Below are 24,322 nucleotides of genomic sequence, written 5' to 3' on the forward strand. Positions count from 1 at the left end.
CTAATTAGCAATTTGTTTATACCATATTTAGGACCTCCGTATTTAGATCTCGTACAAATACTCGGGGGACTTAAATGTAATTATGTAATAAAGAAATGGGCAAAAATGTAATAAGTGATGATCTCTTATTCTATAAAAGGACTCCTCACCCTCACAATTAGAGGAGGCCAATTCCTAGGCCCTCTCACCCTCAGAAGCTCTCTTTCACAATCCTCTCAGAAATACAATAATCAGTGTGGACGTAGCCCAAACCTTGGGGTGAACCACGATACATCTTGTGTTATTTACATTACTTGCAGATTCACGGTCGGATTTACGTTGTTCCAAGACCTCCGGTTTTGTGCATCAACACAATTAAAAGAGCATTTTTAACCGAAACAAAGTGATCAAACTATCCAGTGACTTCAAAATAATCCAACTTATATTAATTTTGAGCAGAATCGTTTTCGATCATTTCTGCTAAAGCGTACAATGCACTAATTTTTAATTGTGTGTATAAAACATTAAAGAAAATTGACAAGCTAACAAGCAAATAGCTATGTCTATATTGCAAATCAGTAGATGAACATATATTACATTGACATGCTAACAAGAAAAAACATTACATACATACTATTTTTTTTTTTGGAAACATTACATACATATTGTTTGCACCCTTTATTTTTTGTGAATACAGTTTGCAATAGAATCCTAATTGCTTAGAGCAGTCAGCGACGGCCTGAGAGAAGTGTCGACACAACAGAAGAAAACCCCGTCCTCGAAGAAGATGGATATGACTTTGCAAAATCATCAAAACCTTCATAGGGCTCAAACACTAGGCCACTGGAAGAATGCGCAAAAACTGACAACTCCGGCAAAGGAATGTCACGGTCCAAATACTGCACAACTTGGCGCATGCTTGGCCTATCTGAAGGGTATGAATGAGAGCATAACAACCCAAGCTTCAACACCAGTTCCACTTCCTCAGCTACGAATTCCGTGCTTAACTTTTGATCTCTTGCCTCAAGAATATTGTTTTTCTTCCAACAAGAAAACACCCAGTCGACCAAAATCACATCCTGAGCTGGACCTTTTAACTCTATTAGCCTTCTTCCATAGGCAACTTCAAGCAAGAATGCGCCGAAAGCAAACACATCGGTGTGTGTTGTGGCCCGGCCTAATCTTGTATGCTCTGAAGCTAGATACCCAAGTGTTCCTACAATATGAGTAGTTTGAGGGTCTATTCCGTGATCATATAATCTTGCAAGGCCAAAATCTTCTAGCCTAGCATTCAGTTCCCCGTCTAGTAATACATTACTCGCCTTGAAGTCTCTATGAACCACAACTTGCTCCCATTCTTCATGAAGATATAACAACCCTGAAGCCACACCTCTGATGACTTTAAACCTTTGGCTCCAATTAAGAGTGGCCGCTGGTTGGTCGTAAAGGTACTTGTCTAGGCTTTCGTTAGGCATGTAGTCATAGACCAAAAGAGGTTCTCATTTTCTTCTACAATATCCCAAAAGTTGTACTAAATTTATGTGACGAGGCGGCCAATACTCACAACTTCTACCACAAACTCCTTCATCCCTTGCCTTGATTCATGTGAGACCTTCTTCATTGCGACCTCAGTTTTAGAGGTAGGTAATATGCCTCTATAAACCTTACCAAATCCCCCTCCCAAAAGTTCCTTTTCCTTAAACCCTTTTGTAGCAACATATAATTCTTTATATTTAAACCTTTGAGGCCTATACTCAAGCTCCCAATCTTCAAGCAACTCTGCAAACTTCCTCTTCCATCTTATGACATAAATGATGCCAACAATTGCTAGCAAAACCAAACTCACAGACATCACAGGCACACCGATGGTTAAAAGTTTAGATTCTTTTTTACATCCTATCCGAGTTAGGTGGGGAAGATGTGAGTGAACAAGTTCTTGAGCTTGCCCATTCATTTTAAAGCTCCAGCCCAAAACATAATGAGACGTAGGAAAAGAACTGGTGGAGGACGAGAAGCCAACGTACATGGTTTTGTGTAGGATTGGGGAAATGTCATGCTTTAGAGATAAAAGTGGAGCATGGGGTTTACCAGCACTGACTGGAGCCAACGTGACATTGATTTGCTTCTTGATACCATCATATTCCACCTAAACTTGCATTGCTTGACCACAGGAGAAAGACAATTTCCGAAACCCACGATTGTTTTCAGCATAGTATCCTGCGGTAGAAGATTTCACAGAGTTCAAACTATTAATATCAATTCCTACATGGTTGTTATCAATGTCATTGAACTTGATCTCCTTGGTAGTGTCTAGCTTTACAGTAAAAATATGATTGGTGACATTGCCATTGTTGGTTGAATTGAAAAGGCCTAGGAAAGGGTCGTGTCCAGCTTGGGGAATCCCTCTTTTTGGAGCAATGACGAAGGCCATTCCATGACCAGTTGCAAGCACTGATCTGATAGCGAACACAAATGTCGTAGAAAATGAGAAAGCATTGGTATCAAAATATGAATTCTTGAAGGTGACTGGGTTAGGGTAGAAGGCATGGCCCCTTATCCTTTGAGAGTCATTTGTAATCATCAAAAGACCGTTGGGTGTGAACTGGGCTACACCGTCTAAGCTAAGATTTGCTGACCTGAAACCGTTGTAGTTGAAACTAACATTTTGAGCTACTGCTAGGGTTGCTTGTATGAGTATTACAAGCTTGAAAAACATGGCTGCCATTCTTAGTTCTCTCCAAAACCTCTGGGAACTTTGTTATAAGCAATGCAGCTTAGCTGAGCTGTCCTTTCATTGTCTAACTAATTAAATGTTTTGTCTTTATGTAGCAGAATAAAACAGTAATCCAGACTGTTCAGTGACTGCCACGTTGGCAACTTCTTGTTGAAATATCTCACATCGATATCTCTGAGAAATGAGGAGTTTAAATATTCTAACCTCACTTTAACTAATACCGAGGTCTTTTGTGATAAAACCCCACACCTGACGAATTGTGGATATGGTAATTACTAAGTTGGAGACAATATCTGTGTTGTTGGAAGTGGGTCTTTGGCTGTCTCTTTGATAATTCTACATGGTATCAGAGCTTGAAAGTGAGCTCGTATTGCCACGTAATGGGTGAGTCCTCTGTGCCTAGCACGATGATAGTGGGTCCCTTGGCCCTGCGTATAGGGTGAGTTCCCTTGGCTTTATGTGGTTGTTGATGTGTGGATCTCCCACGTGTGACCTACTAATCGGGTCCTAATTGAGAGGGCATGTTGAAATATCCCACATCGGCTGTATCTCTGCGAAAAGAAGAGTTTAAATATCCTTACCTAATTCTAACTAATATTGAGGCCTTTTGTGATTAAACCGCACACTTGACGATTTGTGCATGTGGTAATTATTAAATTGGGGACAATATTGGTGTTGTTAGAAATGGGTTTTTGGCCTGTCTCTTTGATAATTCTACACTTCTCAGCTCAAATTCATTTTAGACTTTATATGTGATTGTGATGGTGCAACAACCAACAATGACAAATACAATATGGCTATTTGGTGGATTACACAACCAATACTAACAATAAAATTTCCAATTTCTCACAATAAATCTTCATCAAGAGATTTTCGGCCAATTGTTAAAGATCATCCAATTATGTTGAAGTTTGCCTTCAAATAGTTTTTCCCCATCCTCCTACACAACATTAGTAACAGTCAATAATTTGATGATAAGAGCAATGTAAAACAAGATAATCTTAATACATAAGAATAGACACCTCCAACATGCAGTTGAAATAAAAGTTTTTCTACTATAAGGACATCACCGTACATTAAGGGATATGCTATCCACACACCCCTTTTTACTTCTCTCACACCTCTTGTTAATTTTTGTCCTTTGATCTTCTTCAATTCATCTGATCCAACGGCCGAAAATTAAAAGGGTGTGAGAGAAGTAAAAAATTTGTGTGTGGATATCACATCCCTACATTAAAATTGTGGACATTCTATAGTCAAGTCAAGTACTTTGAAATATAATAAAGAGAGGTAAGATTCACAAATCTTGGAATACATAAAAAAGGGCAGGACAAAATTGCACTATCCCCATTGAAACCTACATTGACATTCAAAGGATCATTTGGATTAAAGACAAAATTCAACACCTGCTCGAGTTTAACTAATTTAAAGGGACAAATATATGTAATTCCTTACAAATTTCAAGACTATATTCAAAGTTCAATCAAACATAATAATACTATTGCTTTGGCATTTTATTCCAACCAATTTAAGGGAATGAAAGCATATCACTTTGCAAATGCCGAGAAATTATTAGGTCTGTATTATTTTTATACAGTTGAAAATTAATATTATTTTTAATTTTTACATAAATTTAAAAAAGAAAAAAAATGAAAAAAACGTAGGAGATCGATCTCCTTCCCCTTCCTGCGTTTGGATGGAGGGATGGTGCTGGTGATAATCAAGAAGGATGGTACTGATCACTTCCTCTGGTGATAATCATAAGTGGGTGAACATGATTTCGATCTCTTTCTTTCCTCTGGGTCGAATCTCAGTTTCCCCCGCGCCTCCTTCCACGGCAAAACGCCGCAAAGCCTAAATCTTAATTGTTGAATCTTCAAATCAAACCCAGTTTCCTTCTTTACCAACTCGCCAAAAAAAATTTCGACCAGAAACGCGTTGAAATTATAATTTGGGGGGCTGTTTTGGATTTTCCTTTTACCATTTTTAGATTTTGTTTTTACCGTAACCTTAAACGTCGAAATTCACCGCGTGATCTACGCTCTGTTCTTGAATTTCAGTGAGGAGGTGAAAAAATCCTGTTTTTTTTTTTTTCAACCGAATATGGGCAAGTACAGAGGTCAGGGGAAGCCCAGAGGAGGATGATTGTTTCGCAGAAAAACACAACCTTTGAGAGACCCAGAGGACGGAAAGAGAGAGATCGAAATCATGGGTTGCTTTCTTGCATGTTTTGGTTCTTCCAAAGACAAAAAAAACACAGGTGTAATCAGGAAAGCAGGGTGGTGTGCGGATCCGTTTACAATTCTATTTGTTCTCTGAGAAATCAATACCAACTTCATATATTGTCCAGATCCGTTTACAATTTAAACTCTAATACTCATACATAATGTAGTCAAGAAACAATATGCTCTATTGATGCTAGGTTTGATGGAAATCTTCCTTCAGCACCAAAAACGTTATCCATAATAAAACGCTACTCAGAGAATTGCAATGCCTATGCTACTTTTCAGAACACGTTACCAATGAATCTTTGGTCGTTTCCATCATGACTTAGCAAGTCCAAGAGTCCATAACCTAAATGAAAATACATGTTTAACAAGATTTTTACCACTAAAAGAACAACATATGATTTACAACCTTCAACAACATGTCAAATTTGCAGGGCCATAGTTTCACTTAAGGAAATACAAGAGTCGGTAGAGAAATTCAAAGATAACAGGTAATCACATATCATGGAAGTTCTGATTCCCAGAGAAATATACTTATCTCCATCCTCTTTCAAATTATACATAAAAGTAGGCTATCTATCGTCACTACACCTTGCCAAACCATAAAGCTGCTGATTTCCTCCAATAGCCGAGCTTCCACATATATTACCAGCTTGACAGATTACCCCAAAAACAAAATGATAAGTCAAACATGATCAAATTGTTCCCAAATTAAGACGAAGAAAGAAACTGCAAAAGTAGCTCAAAAAAATCCAACTGGGTAACAAGTAAGCAAAAGTTCCCAACTCAAATTTAGCATGCAATTAAAAATGAATGAGCAAAAAAAATTCAGAAGTACAAAAAAAGACAATTACTTTCTATTTCCCTAACCTCAAATTTCTCCCCTGAGCAAATTTAACATACAATTAACTGATTAAGCAAAAAAAAAATGAATGAGCAAAAAAAATTGTAAAGAAGTGGGAAAGAACACAGAACACCTTGATTTTTGTGTACTTTTCGTAGAGTTTGGAGTAGAGAGCTTCCGTCTGCGAACGAACAAGAAGAAGCTCACGGCGAGACTAACATTTTGCAGTCGAGACTCGAAACGGCAAGAAGAAGCTCACGGCGAGATGAAGGACTGACGGCGAGGGCGAGGTGTGAGAGATTGAGAGTGAGATGGGTCGCCCCGTCGTGGGTCGCCTGAGATTCAAGACCGAGAGAGACAGAGAGTTTGAGAGAGACAGAGAGTGATTGAAGTTGAAGACCGAGAGAGAGAGAGAGGAGGCTAACCTTTTGCTATCGAGACTCGAAACGGTGAGATGAGAGACTGATGGAGAGGGCGAGGTGTGAGAGATTGAGAGTGAGAAGGGTCGCGCTGTCGCGGGTTGCCTGAGAGATTGAGAGAGACAGAGTGATTGAAGACCGAGCGAGAGAGACAGGAAGCTCAGGCGGCGCGAGAGGGTTACTGGGTTAGGGTTCATGGAGGGAGTCTGGAGGCAGGGAACAAGAGAGAGAAGAGGGGAATGAAAAATAAAAAAGTTAGGGTTAAAGGATTTTGTTGATTTCTCAACAAAATTAAAAAACAATCACATAAATCCTAAAGGCATGAGGGTTCGAACCCATTGCCACCAGTGTGAAAAATTTCGCTTAAACCAACTTGGCAACAAGTTCTGTTTTGTTATGATTGTATGCCTAATCTATTTATAATATTGAAAAAAAAATTAAATATATATATATCGGTTCGGTTCGGTTCGGTTCAGTTTTCGAACCTCAAAAACCGAAACCGAACCGGTCAGATTCGGTTCGGTTCGGTTTGACATTTTCGGTTCGGTTTTTTTCGGCCTCGGTTCGGTTCGGTTGTCGGTTTTTTTCGGTTTTCGGTTTTTTGAACCCACCCCTACTTCCAAAGATAAAAAAACACAGGTGTAATCAGGAAAGCAGGGTGGTGTGCGGATTTATCTTACATTGCCGGTCCCAAGCCCGGATAAAGGAGGAGGGGGAGGGCGTCAGGTAGTCGACAGCCGGCACTCCATGATTACGTCGAATCCTTATGAAAATGAATCCAGAACGAAATCGCGCTAAAGCTAGGGCGTCACCCGTAAGTGGCGCGCTGTATGGCCCGAGCACAGTGATAAGTGAGCAAGGGTCGCTGTATCTCCATCGGCACCCAGATGCAGTGTTAAATGAGCAAGGGGGCTATAGAAACTTCTTTTCGAACGACTCCACTCAAAGTTGTTTGGGAGCATATGCTCCTATCAACTTTACACGGGACACACAAAAGAAGTACTTTGATCCTATTAGACGGGGAAGGGTGAAGAAGCTAGGACAGAAGGGTAGAGTTCAAGAGAGCAAAATGCGTTTAGGAACGTGGAATATAGGAACCTTGACGGGAAAATCTATGGAAGTAGTAGAAGTTATGGTGAGGGGAAGGATAAATATTATGTGCCTACAAGAAACTAAGTGGGTTGGGCGTAAGGCAAAGGATCTAGAAAACTCAGGGTTTAAACTATGGTATTCAGGCACAAATAGAACGAGAAACGGTGTTGGCATCATCGTGGACAAGACCTTGACACAAGATGTTGTAGATGTCAAGAGGGTAGGAGATAGAATCATGGCAATCAAGATTGTAATAGGACAAGAACTTATCAATGTGATTAGTGCGTACGCACCTCAAGTAGGGTTGGATACGAGTTCGAAGGAGAAATTTTGGGAAGACCTTGGAGACTTGGAGCAAGGAATTGCTCAGACGGAGAAGTTATTTATAGGAGGAGATTTAAATGGACACGTGGGCAGGGAGACAGGCAACTATGGAGGTTTTCATGGTGGCCATGGTTTTGGGGAGAGAAACGAGGATGGGGAAGCTATCTTGGATTTTGCAATGGCATATGATCTCTTCTTAGCCAACACCTTCTTTAAGAAGAGAGAAGAACATGTGATCACCTACAAGAGTGGGTCGTCAAAAACACAAATAGATTTTCTTCTAATGAGGAAAGGGGATCGTATAACTTGTAAGGATTGCAAAGTTATACCAGGATAGAGCGTGGCTAATCAACATCGCTTGTTGGTGATGGATGTATATATCAAAAGAGTGAGAAAAAAGAACAAGACTTGGAAGTGCCCAAGGACTAGATGGTGGAATCTAAAAGAAGAAAAACAAGCCATTTTCAAAGAGAAAGTAATCACCCAGTGTGTGTGGGATAGAGAGGGGGAAGCTAACCAAATGTGGGATTCCATGGCTAGTTGTATCCGAAAAGTAGCAAAAGAGGTATTAGGAGAGTCCAAGGGCTTTGCCCCACACCAAAAGGAATCTTGGTGGTGGAATGAGGAGGTACACACAAAGGTGAAGGCTAAGAAGTAATGTTGTAAAGCCTTATACAAGGATATGACCGATGAAAATGGTGAAAGGTATAGAAAAGCGAAGCAAGAGGCGAAGAAAGCTGTGAGAGAAGCTAAGTTAGCGGCTTATGACGATATGTATAAGTGACTAGATACCAAAGAAGGAGAGTTGGATATCTATAAACTAGCTAGAGCAAGGGAAAAAGAAGACAAGGGACCTAAACCAAGTGAGGTGCATCAAGGATGAGGATGGAAATGTTCTTGCTACAGAGAACGCGGTTAAAGACATATGGAAAGGTTATTTTCATAATCTTTTCAATGAAGGACATGAAAGGAGTGCTTCTTTAGGGGAGTTGAGTAACTCAGAAGAGTGTAGAAACTACTCTTTTTATCGTAGAATCCGAAAGGAAGAAGTGGTTGTAGCTTTGAAGAAGATGAAGCATAGAAAAGCAGTAGGCCCAGACGATATACCAATCGAAGTGTGGAAAGTTTTGGGAGAGACAGGTATAACATGGCTCACTGACCTTTTCAATAGGATTTTGAAAACGAAGAAGATGCCAAATGAGTGGCGAACGAGCACTTTGGTGCCTATCTACAAGAATAAGGGCGATGTACAAAATTGCATGAACTATAGGGGTATTAAGCTAATGAGTCATACAATGAAGCTCTGAGAGAGAGTCATTGAGCATAGATTGAGGCACGAGACACGGGTTTCGGACAACCAATTCGGGTTCATGCCAGGGCGCTCAACCATGGAGGCAATCTATCTCTTACGAAGATTGATGGAAAGATATAGAGATGAGAAAAAGGATTTACACATGGTCTTTATAGATTTGGAAAAAGCGTATGATATGGTCCCAAGAGACATTCTTTAGAGGATTTTAGAGAAGAAAGGAGTACGAGTAGCATATATCCAAGCTATACAGGATATGTATGAAGGAGCAAAGACTGCCGTAAGAACTCATGAAGGACAAACCGAAAGCTTTCCCATAACTGTAGGATTACATCAAGGCTCATCCTTAAGTCCTTACCTTTTTGCGTTGGTAATGGATGAGTTAACAGGACATATTCAAGATGACATTCCTTGGTGTATGCTTTTCGCAGATGATATAGGGTTGATAGATGAAACTCAGGAAGGGGTAAATACAAAGCTTAACCTTTGGAGAGAAGTGTTGGAATCTAAAGGTCTTCGCCTAAGCCGATCAAAGACAGAATATATGGAGTGCAAGTTCAGTGCAAATGGAGGCCAAAACGAGTTAGGGGTGAGGATCGGAGATCAAGAAATACCAAAGAGCGACTGTTTTCGTTACCTAGGATCTATCTTGCAAAAGAACGGAGAATTAGATGGAGATCTCAACCATAGAATACAAGCTGGATGGATGAAGTGGAAGAGTGCATCCGGCGTGTTGTGTGACCGCCGTATGCTACTGAAGCTCAAGGGAAAATTTTATAGGACGACAATAAGGCCGGCGATGCTGTATGGCACAGAATGTTGGGCGGTGAAGCATCAACACGTACACAAAATGGGTGTAGCGGAGATGAGGATGCTTCGTTGGATGTGTGGGCACACGAGAAAGGATAAGATTAGGAATGAGGATATCCGGGGTAAAGTAGGAGTAGCCAAAATTAAAGGAAAGATGAGAGAAAATCGGTTACGGTGGTTTGGACATGTGCAAAGAAGGCCTACTGACGTTCCGATTAGAAGATGCGACTATGGGACAGAGGTTCAGGGCCGAAGGGGTAGAGGAAGACCTAGGAAAACTTTGGAAGAGACCCTAAGAAAAGACTTAGAGTACTTGGATCTAACGGAGGACATGACACATGACAGAACACAATGGCGTTCTAAGATTCATATAGCCGATCCCACTCAGTGACTTGGATTTTTCAAGTCTCCAACCGAGAAGTTTTCCTCACTCAGGAAATTAAGAGAACACTACCTCAACCTACATGCTCCACTCACAAAGCTTCAACATACAAGCTTCAACAAAAGAAAATTCAAAGAACTTAGCGAAGAAGGCTTTGGTGTATTTAACACAATACGTTGAAATGAAGGAAAGCTTATTTATTGATATCCCCGATAAGTTACAAATATGTACATATACTTGAGTCAAAATAAATAAACAAGAGGGAGCCTTCACAAAGGTTGCTTAGGAGAAGTCTTAGCAGTCGGTAGAGCCCCAGAAAGAGAAGGCACCAGAAGGGGATCATTCGGAGCCTCAGTACTGGACAGAACCCTAGAAGGAGGAGGCATCAGAGGTTGATCATTTGGAGCTTCATTACGCGGTACAGCCCCAGAAGACGAAGGCAATAAATGCCTTTGGAACAAACCCACAAATCTCTGATGATCAAGTAAAACCTGACCATCATATTACTTCATCTGGCCAAGCTTCCTCTTCATGTTTGTAGCATAGTCATGTGCTAGCCGGTGCAACTGTTTATTCTCATGCTTGAGCCCTCTAATCTCCTGTTTGAGACTCATCACTTCAGCCGCCAATGATTCAACCTGGCGGGTTCGAGCAAATAGGCGTTGGGCCATACTAGACACAGAACCTGCACACTGAACACTAAGAGCCAGAGAATCCTTAACAGCCAACTCATTAGATCGTTTGGAAAGTAGTCCGTTATCTTTGGGAGTGAGAAGGTTCCTGGCCACTGCCGCAGCGGTCATATCACTCTTCATCACGGAATCCCCAACGGTAAGAGGACCAGTAGGGGAGACGAAGGATGGGCGCCATATGTTGTCTGGAGAAGGCGGGGCTGCCTCTTCAACAAGGTTCAAGTCAAAACGATGGTCGGAGGGGCCAGACATTTTCAAAGGTGTTGAAGAGAGAAGAGGTCGGACAAATCAAGATCTTAGAAGTGCAAGAATGGAGCTTCTACTGGTGGATATTCAAGTGTGCTTTGGAACTTAATGTCAGCCCCTATAAAAATCTGCACTCGACGAAGCTTCAGAAATCGAAGAGGCGCCTGCTCAGAAATCGAAAAGGCGTTTGCTTTCTCAAAAGCTGGGCTGCTCAGAGACCATGAGGGTCGATCTCAGAAATCGAAGAGGTGTTTGCTTTCTCAAAAGCTGGGCTGCTCAAAGACCACGAAGGTCGATCTCAGAAATAGAAGAGGCTTGCTTTCTCAAAAGCTGGGCTGCTTAGAGACCACGAGGGCCAATCTCAGAAATCGAAGAGGCACCTACTTTTCCAGCCTTGTCAGCACCTGTCACACGCACACTCAGCTTTGCGGAAATTATGGGCATTCTGTGAAGATTTCTGGCGAAGTAGAAAACACATGAATCGTACTGTTCAATCACCCACTTCCCACACGCAACAGTAGCTCATGGGTACCACATATAACTTTGCCAAAGTTCTCTGACAAAGTTGAGACACGTGAAGCTTGCAGCTCCCACTACATCGTTCTGACCAAGAAGGGTAAAAGAATAGCAAAGAAACAACAATAACAATGTTTAGACACATAAATTTTGAAGGTCTAGCTACCATATTATTACCCACAAGGGTAAAGGAACAGTACCACTGCTGGATAATTGAAAAGTCCCGGTGTGTCAACCTCTGTGCTTCGTGGCAAGGTAGACTAGCAAACATGCCCAACCTTTACTCACATTCGAGAAAACACTCCCAACAAGATTGCTTGCTCCAAAATCGAAGAGGCACCGCCCTCCGAATCTCGAGAGCCAGACTCCCAACATGATTACTTTCTTAAAAATCGAAGAGAGGGTAAAGGAACAGTACCACTGCTGGATAATTGGAAAGTCCCTGTGTGTCAACCTCTGTGCTTCGTGGCAAGGTAGACTAGCAAACATGCCCAACCTTTACTCACATTCAAGAAAACACCCCCAACAAGATTGCTTGCTCCAAAATCGAAGAGGCACCGCCCTCCGAATCTCGAGAGCCAGACTCCTAACATGATTACTTTCTCAAAAATCGAAGAGAAGGTAAAAGAACAGTACCACTGCTGGATAATTGGAAAGTCCCTGTGTGTCAACCTCTGTGCTTCGTGGCAAGGTAGACTAGCAAACATGCCCAACCTTTACTCACATTCGAGAAAACATTCCTAACAAGATTGCTTGCTCCAAAATCGAAGAGGCACCGCCCTCTGAATCTCGAGAACCAGACTCCCAACATGATTACTTTCTCAAAAATCGAAGAAACCGCTTTCCGAATCTCGAGAGCCAGACCCCCAGCATGATTACTTTCTCAAAAATCGAAGAGGCATCGTTCTCCGAATCTCGAGAGCTAGATCCCCGACAGGATTGCTTGTTCGAAAACCGAAGAGGCACCACTTTCCCAACTTCAAGAGCTGGATCTCCTTGGATAAAGCTTGTCTGTAATCTTCACACGCAACATCAGCTTTCCATATACCACATACCACTTTTTCAAAGTGCTCTGACAGAGTTAAAACTTGTGAAGCTGGCAGCTCCCACTACCGTGCTATGACTAAGCAGGGTAAAGGAATAGCATTATTACTTGATGTTAGGGAGACTCTTATATATGTCGACCTTCATCCCCAACGGACAGGCAGACCTGCAAAAATGCTCAACCCTTCCTTTTATCTGAGAGGGCACTCCCAACGAAGCATTTCGAAATATTCAGCTTTTTTTCCCCTCGATAATACCTCTGTAAACAAGCTATACTAGAGCAAGAATATCTCATATCATCAGGGTTAAAAGCAAGAGTATCCCATATCATGCTTTTTCCCTGTCTTTTCCTTTGGCCTTGTTCTTACCTGCAAGACAAGGAGAAAGAGAGCAATCAGTCAACACTTGGAATCAAGCTTCCAGCCAGGAACTGACTGCCTGGAACCCCTTACCTGATTACTTACCTGGCATTGCTCTCGAGTACTCATCTTCAACATCTTATGCTTCCAGGGAAGATACCACATCTGCCTGAGGAACAGATAGGGTAAGTGAGAAGGATACAAGGAAACATGTGGAGACAAGCGTAATAGCACACGTGCCGATACATCCACTACTCTGTCAAAAGCAAAAGTATCCCATATCAGCAGGGTTGAACGTACTCTAGATTTGATGGACTTGTTTTGACCCTCAAATTCTTCAGTCGGCCTTATACTCTGGAGGAAACCAGAAAACCCTCCAGCCCAGTTCAAGAATAAGCCTGTGGAAAGTTACTTCTTCAAAAGCAAAAGTATCCCATATCATCTCTTCTCATTTTTCTTCTCTTTATCCTTCATGCTGCCTGCAAGATAGGGAGAACGTGAACAATCAGCCGGAGCTCTGATTGCTTACCTTGTCTGTCACCTCTTCCAGCAGATCCCCTAGCTCGGCGACATGGGGGACTCCTACTACATGGTTTGTATCGCGCTTGACCAAGCCTAAAACTATAAGTAAGCTTCAAGTGACATTGATACATTACCTTGTGCATCTCCACCAGTTACAGATACCACCCCTGGATGGAGGAAGAGTACTTCCAGAGAAGATGCCACATCTATAAGACAGATAAGGAAAGTCAAGACGATACCACACTCCGGTACTTAGAAGTTTCGTGGTTACGAGATTATTCTCCCACAATATTTCCTAATGTCATTTGTACTAAATCATTCACTTGTGCTCACTAAATGAGAGATTGAACCTATGTACTTGTGTAAACCCTTCACAATTAATGAGAACTCCTCTATTCCGTGGACGTAGCCAATCTGGGTGAACCACGTACATCTTGTGTTTGCTTTCCTATCTCTATCTATTTATATACTTATCCACACTAATGACCGGAGCAATCTAGCGAAGATTACAAAAAGTGACCGTTTTCGCTACCTAGGATCTATCTTATAAGAGAACGGAGAATTAGATGGAGATCTCAACCATAGAATACAAGCTGGATGGATGAAGTGTAAGAGTGCATCCGGCGTGTTGTGTGACCGTCGTAGGCCACTGAAGCTCAAGGGAAAATTTTATAGGACGGCAATAAGGCCAGCGATGTTGTATGGCACATAATGTTGGGCAGTGAAGCATCAACACGTACACAAAATGGGTGTAGCAGAGATGAGGATGCTTCGTGGGATGTATGGGCACACGAGAAAGGATAAGATTGGGAATGAGGATATCCGAGGTAAAGTATGAGTAGCCAAAATTGAAGGAAATATGAGAGAAAATCGATTCTGGTGGTTTGGACATGTGCAAAGAAGGCCTACTGACGCTCCGGTTCGAAAATGTGACTACAGGACAGAGGTTCAGGGCCGAAGGGGTAGAGGAAGACCTAGGAAAACTTTGGAAGAGACCCTAAGAAAAGACTTGAGTACTTGGATCTAACGGAGGACATGACACAAAACCGAGCGCAATGGCGTTCTAGGATTCATATAGCCGACCCCACTTAGTGGGAAAAGGCTTTGTTGTTGTTGTTGTTGTAATTTATTTAAGAGGTTAAAATGACATTAAATTCTAGCTGTTTAAAAATAATGACAAATAGATAGCCAAATTTGAATGGAAGAATCACGACTGACGTGGTACTACAACACCACCTAATAATTTATCCGGAGAGGTTGTGAGAGAACAATTTCTTGTGCCTGGCCGCCATTCTAGAACACAATGACAAGTGAGGAGTGAGCATTGTGGATGAGGAGATGCCAACATACATAATCTTGTTATGGACCATGGAAAGGTCACGCTTCAAAGATAAGAGTGGAATGTGGGGTTTATAAACAACGATCGGAGCCAAAGTGACATCGATGTTCTTCTTGGCGCCATCATATCCCACCCAAACTTGCATTGATTGATTTCTAATGAGGGTCAAGAGAAGAGAATGCTTTGAATCCTTATATTATTCTTCCCAATTTGAGGTATAATATACAATTCTAGATCTGTCATGATAAAGAAAGGATAATTACGATAATTACAATCCCAAATTACAATGGATTAACCGTAACTAGGAAATCTTAAATTGTACGAAACTATATACAAGTCAACATTCTACCCCAAGTTGGTGTATTTGATAGGATTTTTAGTATCTGCATAAAGAGGGTTAAAATCACATAAAATACTTGTAAGAGAACAAAGTAATTGTAGTAAAAATGCTTATGCAAGGTCGTTCCCACATGAATTATCTAAAACAATTTATGCAAAACCAAAATCTTAGTTAATTATTTGAAAACAAGGATTAGAAAGGGTTGATTTTGAATTTAAATATAATAAAAACAAATTTAATAGGGTAAATTACATAGTAGCCCCTCAGGTTTGAGGTCTATTACAATCCCATACAACAACTTTAAAACATTTCACTTTCATACATCAAGTACCATTTTATTTCAAAATAACACATCCGTTAGATTTTCCATCCACTAGTCTGTTAAATGCTGATGTGGCTGCCATGTGGAAAAATAATAATTTTTTATACATTAAAAATATTATAATATTAACCTTATTAAAAAAACAAAAAAACCATTAAAAGTCATCGTCTTCATCTCCACCCAACTTCATATCCTTCTTTCTCCTTCTCCAGCCCACCCTTTCCGTACTGTCTTTCTTCTCTTGGCCTCCCCCCCACCCCACCCAAAACCCTAAAAAACCCAGCTGTAGGAGAAAGAGCCCCTCCTTCAATCTTCATCTTCCTTCCCCAAACCCAGTCTTACACCGACCCATCAACCACCACCACGCCGGGGGGGGGGGGGGTATGGGATCTGGGTTGTTCTCTGGTTTTTTTTTTTCCTTCAAAGGTGCAGGTATGGGGTGGGGGGGGGGTGGGTGGGGTGATGGGATTTTGGATTTTCTAACCTTTTTTTTTTAATTTAGAAGATTCAGATTTAAAAAAAAATAAAAAAATTAATTTTTTTTGCCACGTGGCACACATTTGGCAGCCACGTGGTACAATGTGGCAACCACGTCAGCACTTAACGGATCAATGGACGGAAAATCTAACGGAGGTATTATTTTGAAATAAAATGGTACATGATGTATGAAAGTGAAATGTTTTAAAGAATTTGTATGGAGTTGTAATAGAACTCAAACTTGAGGGACTACTATGTAATTTACCCAATTTAATAAAAGCAATTTAGGAAAAAACAACTAGTAACCAATTAAGAAGAAATCAAATAAAAAAGAAAAGGTTTTGAGAAATAAGTTTGGAAAAGCATTAGGATTCTGCTGTCATCTTAATAATCATATGTAGATCTACTTACTTTTAAATTCTTGGGTTTTAATCTCACTATGTTGCACTCTGTGATGCGAATTTTACGTTGAAACTCAAGGGTTTCAACCTTTGCAACTTCTGCGTATACGAACCCCAGCCCCAACGACAAATTCCAGCAAATGTTGTCGAGTTTGAAGTCGGCTGGTGTTGGTAATGCATTCATTCTCTCTCTCTCTCTCTCTCTCTCTCTCTCTCTCTCTCTCTCTCTCTCTCTTGTTTCTGGCATGTTTGGATGAAGGATTTGTTGTATCAATTTATATGGGGGATGCGCGCAGCTCATTATATTACGAACTTTGAATGCTTACAGAGACTTCAAGCCTTAACTTTTGAGTGGAGCAAAACCTACCAATCCCACAAAGTATGAATCATGACTGACGTAGAATATACAGATCAACATATGAATCTTAAAGAGCCTAGTGCAAGTTGGGTTCTTTATGGAATTTTTTTTTTATTTTGTCCTTATCATTAAATAAGGTTAGTGGATGGTTTTTTTTTTTTATTAAAATGTAAAGATTTGAAGTCATTTTCATTAGTTTTCCTTTTAAATATGGGACCAAGACTAAATTCTATATAACGTCACAGTTGATAGTTGGAAATACTAAGTCAATCATCTCTACTAATTAATAAAACACTCATTGTTAACTAAAATCCTATGAAATTACCAGTTTAACCCTCTAATTAAAACATAACGTAAATAAGAAACATGGGGTAGAAATGTAATTTCACATAACCAAATATTGTTTTTTTTTTCAAAACCTCACCTACATGTAATCCTAACATATCTCTAATTGAAAAAAAAAAAACTTCCCACTCCCACATTCTCTCTCTCTTCCTCTCTCCTTTTATTTAAAAAACAAGAATAAAAAATCTTTTCACACACTTTGTGTGTGCCTATATGCTAGTATATAAAAAAAATGTATCTTTTCACATATTATGAATATTAAAAATTAATATATACAATTTTCTTGTATTTACCTAATTAATTTAAAAGAAAACTAACTAAAAGTACTTAAAAACTTTAGTTTTAATGAAAAAGAACAAATAAAGGTGTAAGTGAATAGTATCAGGAAATGTAAAAATGTGATTTTTCGTTAAAAGTGAACAGTACCAGTAGTGTTTAATTAAAACTTTTTTTATTTAGTGTAACTGGATTCAAAAAGCTCATAATACACAACCATTTGTACTCACCTTCTTCCTATGTCTGGAAAGGATTATTTTAACTGCCTGCTTGAATTTGCTTCTAGAACAAGGTCAATAATGAGAAGCTCGAAGATAAAATTATTGAGGAACCAACAATCATGATGGAATAGCTTTATTGTCCTTGTTTCAGAGGCAACTTCAAGAAGAAAATACACTAATCTTGTATGATCGGCTGGGTGCTAGATATCTAAATGTTCCAAGATCTCATACTAATTAGCAATTAAAAGAGCATTTTAAACGGAAACATAGTGATCAAACTATCCAGTGACTTCAAAATAATCTGACATATATTAATTTTGAGCAGGATCGTTTTCGATCATTTCTGCTAAAGCGTACAATGCACTAATTTTTTAATTGTGTGTATAAAACATTAAAGAAGATTGACAAGCTAACAAGCAAATAGCTAGGTATATATTGCAAATCAGTAGATGAACATATATTACATTGACATGCTAATAAGAAAAAGCATTACATACATATTGTTTGCACCCCTTATTTTATGTGAATACCAGTTTGCAACAGAATCCTAATTGCTTAGAGTAGTCAGCGACCGCTTGAGAGAACTGTCGACTCAACAGAAGAAAACCTCGTCCTCGAAGAAGACGGATATGACTTTGCAGAATCATCAAAACCTTCATGGGGCGCAAATAGTAAGCCACTCGAAGAATGCGCAAGAACTGACAACTCTGGCAACGGAATGTCACGATCTAAATACTGCACAACTTGGCGCATGCTTGGCCTATCTGAAGAATTTGAATGAGAGCATAACAACCCAAGCTTCAACACCAGTTCCACTTCTTCAGCTACGAATTCCGTGCTTAACTTTCGATCTCTTGCCTCAAGAATATTGTTTTTCTTCCAACAAGAAAACACCCAGTCGACCAAAATCACATCATGAGCTGGACCTTTTAGCTCTATTGGCCTTCTTCCACAGGCAACTTCAAGCAAGAATGCCCCGAAAGCAAACACATCGGTGTGTGTTGTGGCCCGACCTAATCTTGTATGCTCTGGAGCTAGATACCCAAGTGTTCCTACAATATGAGTAGTTTGAGGGTCTGTTCCGTGATCATATAATCTTGCAAGGCCAAAATCTCCTAGCCTAGCATTCAGTTCCCCATCTAGTAATACATTACTCGCCTTGATGTCTCTATGAACCACAACTTGCTCCCATTCTTCATGAAGATATAATAACCCTGAAGCCACACCTCTGATGACTTTAAACCTTTGGCTCCAATTAAGAGTGGCCGTTGGTTGGCCGTAGAGGTACTTGTCTAGGCTTCCGTTAGGCATGTAGTCATAGACTAAAAGAAGCTCTCCTTTTCTTCTACAATATCCTAAAAGTTGTACTAAATTTCTGTGACGGAGGCGGCCAATGCTCACAACTTCTGCCACAAACTCCTTCATCCCTTGCCTTGATTCATGTGAGACCTTCTTCACTGCGACCTCAGTTTTAGAGGCAGGTAATATGCCTCTATAAACCTTACCAAATCCCCCCCCTCCCAAAAGTTCCTTTTCCTTGAACCCTTTTGTAGCAACATATAATTCTTTATATTTAAACCTTTGAGGTCCATACTCAAGCTCCCAATCTTCAAGCAGCTCTGCAAACTTCCTCTTCCATCTTATGGCATAAATGATGCCAACAATTGCTAGCAAAACCAAACTCACAGACATCACAGGCACACCGATGATTAAAAGTTTAGATTCTTTCTTACATTCTATCGGAGGCAGGTGGGGAAGATGTGAGTGAACAAGTTCTTGAGCTTGCCCATTCATTTTAAAGCTCCAGCCCAAAACATAATGAGACGTAGGAAAAGAACTGGTGGAGGATGAGAAGCCAACGTACATGGTTTTGTGTAGGATTGGGGAAAGGTCATGCTTCAGAGATAAAAGTGGAGCATGGGGCTTACCAGCACTGACTGGAGCCAACGTGACATTGATTTGCTTATTGATACCATCATATTCCACCCAAACTTGCATTGCTTGACCACAGGAGAGATTCAATTTCCGAAACCCACGATTGTTTTCAGCATAGTATCCTGCGGTAGAAGATTTCACAGAGTTCAAACTATTAATGTCAATTCCTACATGGTTGTTATCGATGTCATTGAACTTGATCTCCTGGGTAGTGTCTAGCTCTACAGCAAAAATATGATTGGTGACATTGCCATTGTTGATTGAATTGAAAAGGCCTAGGAAATGGCCGTGTCCAGCTTGGGGAATCCCTCTTTTTGGAGCAATGACGAAGGCCATTCCATGACCAGTTGCAAGCACCGATCTGATAGCGAACACAAATGTCGTGGAAAATGAGAAAGCATTGGTATCAGAATATGAATTCTTGAAGGTGACTGGGTTAGGGTAGAAGGCATGGCCATTCATCCCTTGAGAGTCATTTGTAATCATCAAAAGACCGTTGGGTGTGAACTGGGCTACACCGTCTAAGGTAAGATTTTCTGACCTGAAACCTTTGTAGATGAAGCTAACATTTTGAGTTGCTGCTAGGGTTGCTTGTATGAGTATTACAAGCTTGAAAAACATGGCTGCCATTCTTAGTTCTCTCCAAAACCTCTGGGAACTTTGTTATAAGCAATGCAGCTTAGCTGAGCTGGCCCTTCATCGTCTCACTAATTAAATGTTTTGTCTTTGTGTAGCAGAATAAACAGTAATCCAGACTGTTCAGTGACTGCCACGTTGGCAACTTCTTGTTGAAATATCTCACATTGATATCTCTGAGAAATTAGGAGTTTAAATATTTCAACCTCACATTAACTAATACCGAGGTGTTTTGTGATAAAATCTCACACCTGACAAATTGTGCATGTGATAATTATTAAGTTAGGGACAATATCGGTGTTGTTGGAAGTGGGCATGTTGAAATATCCCACATCGACCGTATCTCTACGAAAAGAAGAGTTTAAATATCCTTACCCAATTCCAACTAATATTGAAGCATTTTGTGATAAATTCCCACACTTCACGATTTGTGCATGTGGTAATTATTAAATTGCTGACAATATCAATGCTGTTAGAAGTGGGTCTTTGGCCTCTCTTTTTGATAATTCTACATCTTTTTGATAATTCTACACTTCTCAGCTCAAATTAATTTTAGACTTTATATGTGATTGTGATGGTGCAACAACCAACAATGACATAATTATTAGGAAAAATTAGTATCCGGTCCCTAGTTTTTACTGTTTATTGACTAAGACCTTATTAGTTCTCAAATTTTGATTCAAGTCCCTAGCATTAATGTGATAATGAATTTACTTGTTTATTATATAATTTTTTAATATAAAAATTAGTAATTAATTTAGGGTTTAATACTCACACCTCTATTAAACTTCTAATTAATTTTCAATTCAAACATTTCCAAAATAATAAAAAATTAAATTAAATTAAGTTTGTACCTTTTAGTTTTTTTTATATATAAAAAGATTCTCAATTTTTTAATCTTAAATGTACCCATTCATATAATTTTTCAATTTTTTTAATCTTAAATGTACCAATTCTCAAATATATCAATTTGTTATATGTAAAATGTACCCTTTTTTTTTAATATAAAATCCATTCAAATTTTTTAATCCATGTTTAAACTTATATGGGTACATTCTTTTTCATTGATTTGAGAATGTATCCATGTTTTGGTATAATAACTTTTTTTGTTAATTTTGGTTAATGTACCCATACATATATGTATATATATACACACACACACAATATAATAGAGAGTATAATTTATATTTTATTATTTTTAATCCCATAAATTATGGGTTCTATTTAAAATCTCATTAATATAAACAATTACAAATTTCAATTTTTAATTTTTAATTAAAAAAATATAGTAACTTACATTATTACATTAATGTCAGGGACCTCAATAAAAAACTAAAAACTAACAAGGTTTCAATCAAAGAATATTGATAGCTAGGGACCGCATCCAACGTGTCCCTAATTATTATGTTGGGAACAATATCGGTGTTGTTGGAAATGGACCATTGACTTGTCTCTTTGATAATTCTACACTTCTCAGCTCAAATGAATTTTAGACTTTATATGTGATTGTGATGGTGCAACCTCCAACGATGACAAAGTTAGTTCTTCACCATACAATGTAGGAACAAGACCCCATTTATCATAAAAAGAAAGGGAAATGACGCAGAAAGAGCCAAGGGGTCTAGGGAAGACGATGGAGATAGATACTTGGGAATCACTCAACCAGGAGCAACGGATTCGCTCAATGTCTGTAATCGAGGATTCACTCAACACAACTAAGTCTAACACTTAATTTAAGAGTAAAAACTCACTCTCTTCTTAGATTGATTATAATTCACTAAATTGACTTCCTTTTGAGTACATAAGGATAGGGAGATCAAAATAATTGATAGGATAAATATTGATACTAAAAATTATGGTTTCTAGACATCCAGTTAAAACATGGCTTTGAAAGATAAAAAGCCACCAACAACATGTATAATACATAGACCATATTAGTTGTTGTGGGCTGCATCATACTCCTTTTCTCAGTAAGATTTTCGGCCAATTGTCAAAGATCATCCAATTCTGTTGAAGTTTGCCTTCAAATAGTTTTTCCCCATCCTCCTACACAACATTAGTAACAGTCAATAATTTGATGATAAGAGAGCAATGTAAAACAAGATAATCTTAATACATACGAAAAGATACCTCCAACATGCAGTTGAAATAAAAGTTTTTCTACTATAAGGACATCACTGTACATTAAAATTGTGGACATTCTATAGAAGTGAAGTAATTTGAAATACGATAAAGAGAGGTAAGATTCACAAATCTGAGAATACATAAAAAAGGGCAGGACAAAATTGCACTATCCCCATTGAAACCTACATGACATTCAAAGGTAAGGTTTGGATTAAAGACAAAATTCAACACCTTCTCGAGTTTAACTAATTTAAAGGGACAAATATATGTAATTCCTTACAAATTTCAAGACTACATTCAAAGTTCAATCAACAACAACAACAACAACAAAGCCTTTTCCCACTAAGTGGGGTCGGCTATATGAATCCTAGAACGCCATTGCGCTCGGTTTTGTGTCATGTCCTCCGTTAGATCCAAGTACTCTAAGTCTTTTCTTAGAGTCTCTTCCAAAGTTTTCCTAGGTCTTCCTCTACCCCTTCGGCCCTGAACCTCTGTCCCGTAGTCACATCTTCGAACCGGAGCGTCAGTCGGCCTTCTTTGCACATGTCCAAATCACCAGAGCCGATTTTCTCTCATCTTTCCTACAATTTCGGCTACTCCTACTGTACCTCGGATATCCTCATTCCCAATCTTATCCTTTCTCGTGTGCCCACACATCCCACGAAGCATCCTCATCTCCGCTACACCCATTTTGTTTACGTGTTGATGCTTCACCACCCAACATTCTCTGCCATACAACATCGCTGGCCTTATTGCCGTCCTATAAAATTTTCCCTTGAGCTTCAGTGGCCTACGACGGTCACACAACACGCCGGATGCACTCTTTCCATCCAGCTCGTATTCTATGGTTGAGATCTCCATCTAATTCTCCGTTCTCTTGCAAGATAGATCATAGGTAACAAAAACGGTCGCTTTTTGTGATCTTCGCTAGATTGCTCCGGTCATTAGTGTGGATAAGTATATAAATGGATAGAGATAGGAAAGCAAACACAAGATGTACGTGGTTCACCCAGATTGGCTACGTCCACGGAATAGAAGAGTTCTCATTAATTGTGAAGGGTTTACACAAGTACATAGGTTCAAGCTCTCCTTTAGTGAGTACGAGTGAATGATTTAGTACAAATGACATTAGGAAATATTGTGGGAGAATGATCTCGTAATCACGAAACTTCTAAGTATCGGAGTGTGGTGTCGTCTTGACTTGCCTTATCTGTCTCATAGGTAGATGTGGCATCTTCTCTGGAAGTACTCTTCCTCCATCCAGGGGTGGTATCTTTAACTGGTGGAGATGCACAAGGTAATGTATCAATTTCACTTGAAGCTTACTTGTAGTTTCAGGCTTGGTCAAGCGCGATACAAACCATGTAGTAGGAGTCCCCCAAGTCGCCGAGCTAGGGGGTCTGCTGAAAGAGGTGACAGACAAGGTAAGCAATCAGAGCTCCGACTGATTGTTCACCTTCTCCCCATCTTGCAGCAGCATGAAGGATAAAGAGAAGAAAAATGAGAAGAGATGATATGAGATACTTTTGCTTTTGAAGAAGTAACTTTCCACATGCTTATTCTTGAACTGAGCTGGAGGGTTTTCTGGTTTCCTCCAGAGTATAAGGCCGACTGAAGAATTTGAGGGTCAAAACAAGTCCATCAAATCTAGAGTACGTTCCACCCTGCTGATATGGGATACTTTTGCTTTTGACAGAGTAATGGATGTATCGGCACGTGTGCTGTTACGCTTGTCTCCACATGCTTCCTTGTATCCTTCGCACTTGCCCTATCTGTTCCTCAAGCAGATGCGGAATCTTCCCTGGAAACATAAGATGTTGAAGATGAGTACTCGAGAGCAATGCCAGGTAAGTAATCAAGTAAGGGGTTCCAGGCAGTCAGTTCCTGGCTGGAAGCTTGATTCCAAGTGCTGACTGATTGCTCTCTTTCTCCTTGTCTTGCAGGTAAAAACAAGGCCAAAAGAAAAAACAGGGAAAAAGCATGATATGGGATACTCTTGCTTTTAATCCTGATGATATGAGATATTCTTGCTCTAGTATAGCTTGTTT

General features: G+C 39.7%; 1 protein-coding gene and 1 pseudogene across 1 annotated transcript; both read right to left on the reverse strand.

Moving 5' to 3' along the window:
* Positions 1-692: 692 nt before the first annotated feature.
* Positions 693-2,585, reverse strand: LOC126593306 (L-type lectin-domain containing receptor kinase IV.1-like; annotated as a pseudogene).
* Positions 2,586-17,989: 15,404 nt separating this feature from the next.
* On the reverse strand, positions 17,990-20,204 carry LOC126593304 (L-type lectin-domain containing receptor kinase IV.1-like). Its single transcript, XM_050259342.1, has one exon. The coding sequence runs from the start codon at positions 20,142-20,144 to the stop codon at positions 18,144-18,146; it is 2,001 nt and encodes a 666-aa protein (XP_050115299.1). The 5' UTR covers positions 20,145-20,204; the 3' UTR covers positions 17,990-18,143.
* Positions 20,205-24,322: the final 4,118 nt, after the last annotated feature.

The sequence above is a fragment of the Malus sylvestris genome, chromosome 12, assembly GCF_916048215.2.
Source record: "Malus sylvestris chromosome 12, drMalSylv7.2, whole genome shotgun sequence".
Taxonomy (NCBI): domain Eukaryota; kingdom Viridiplantae; phylum Streptophyta; class Magnoliopsida; order Rosales; family Rosaceae; genus Malus; species Malus sylvestris.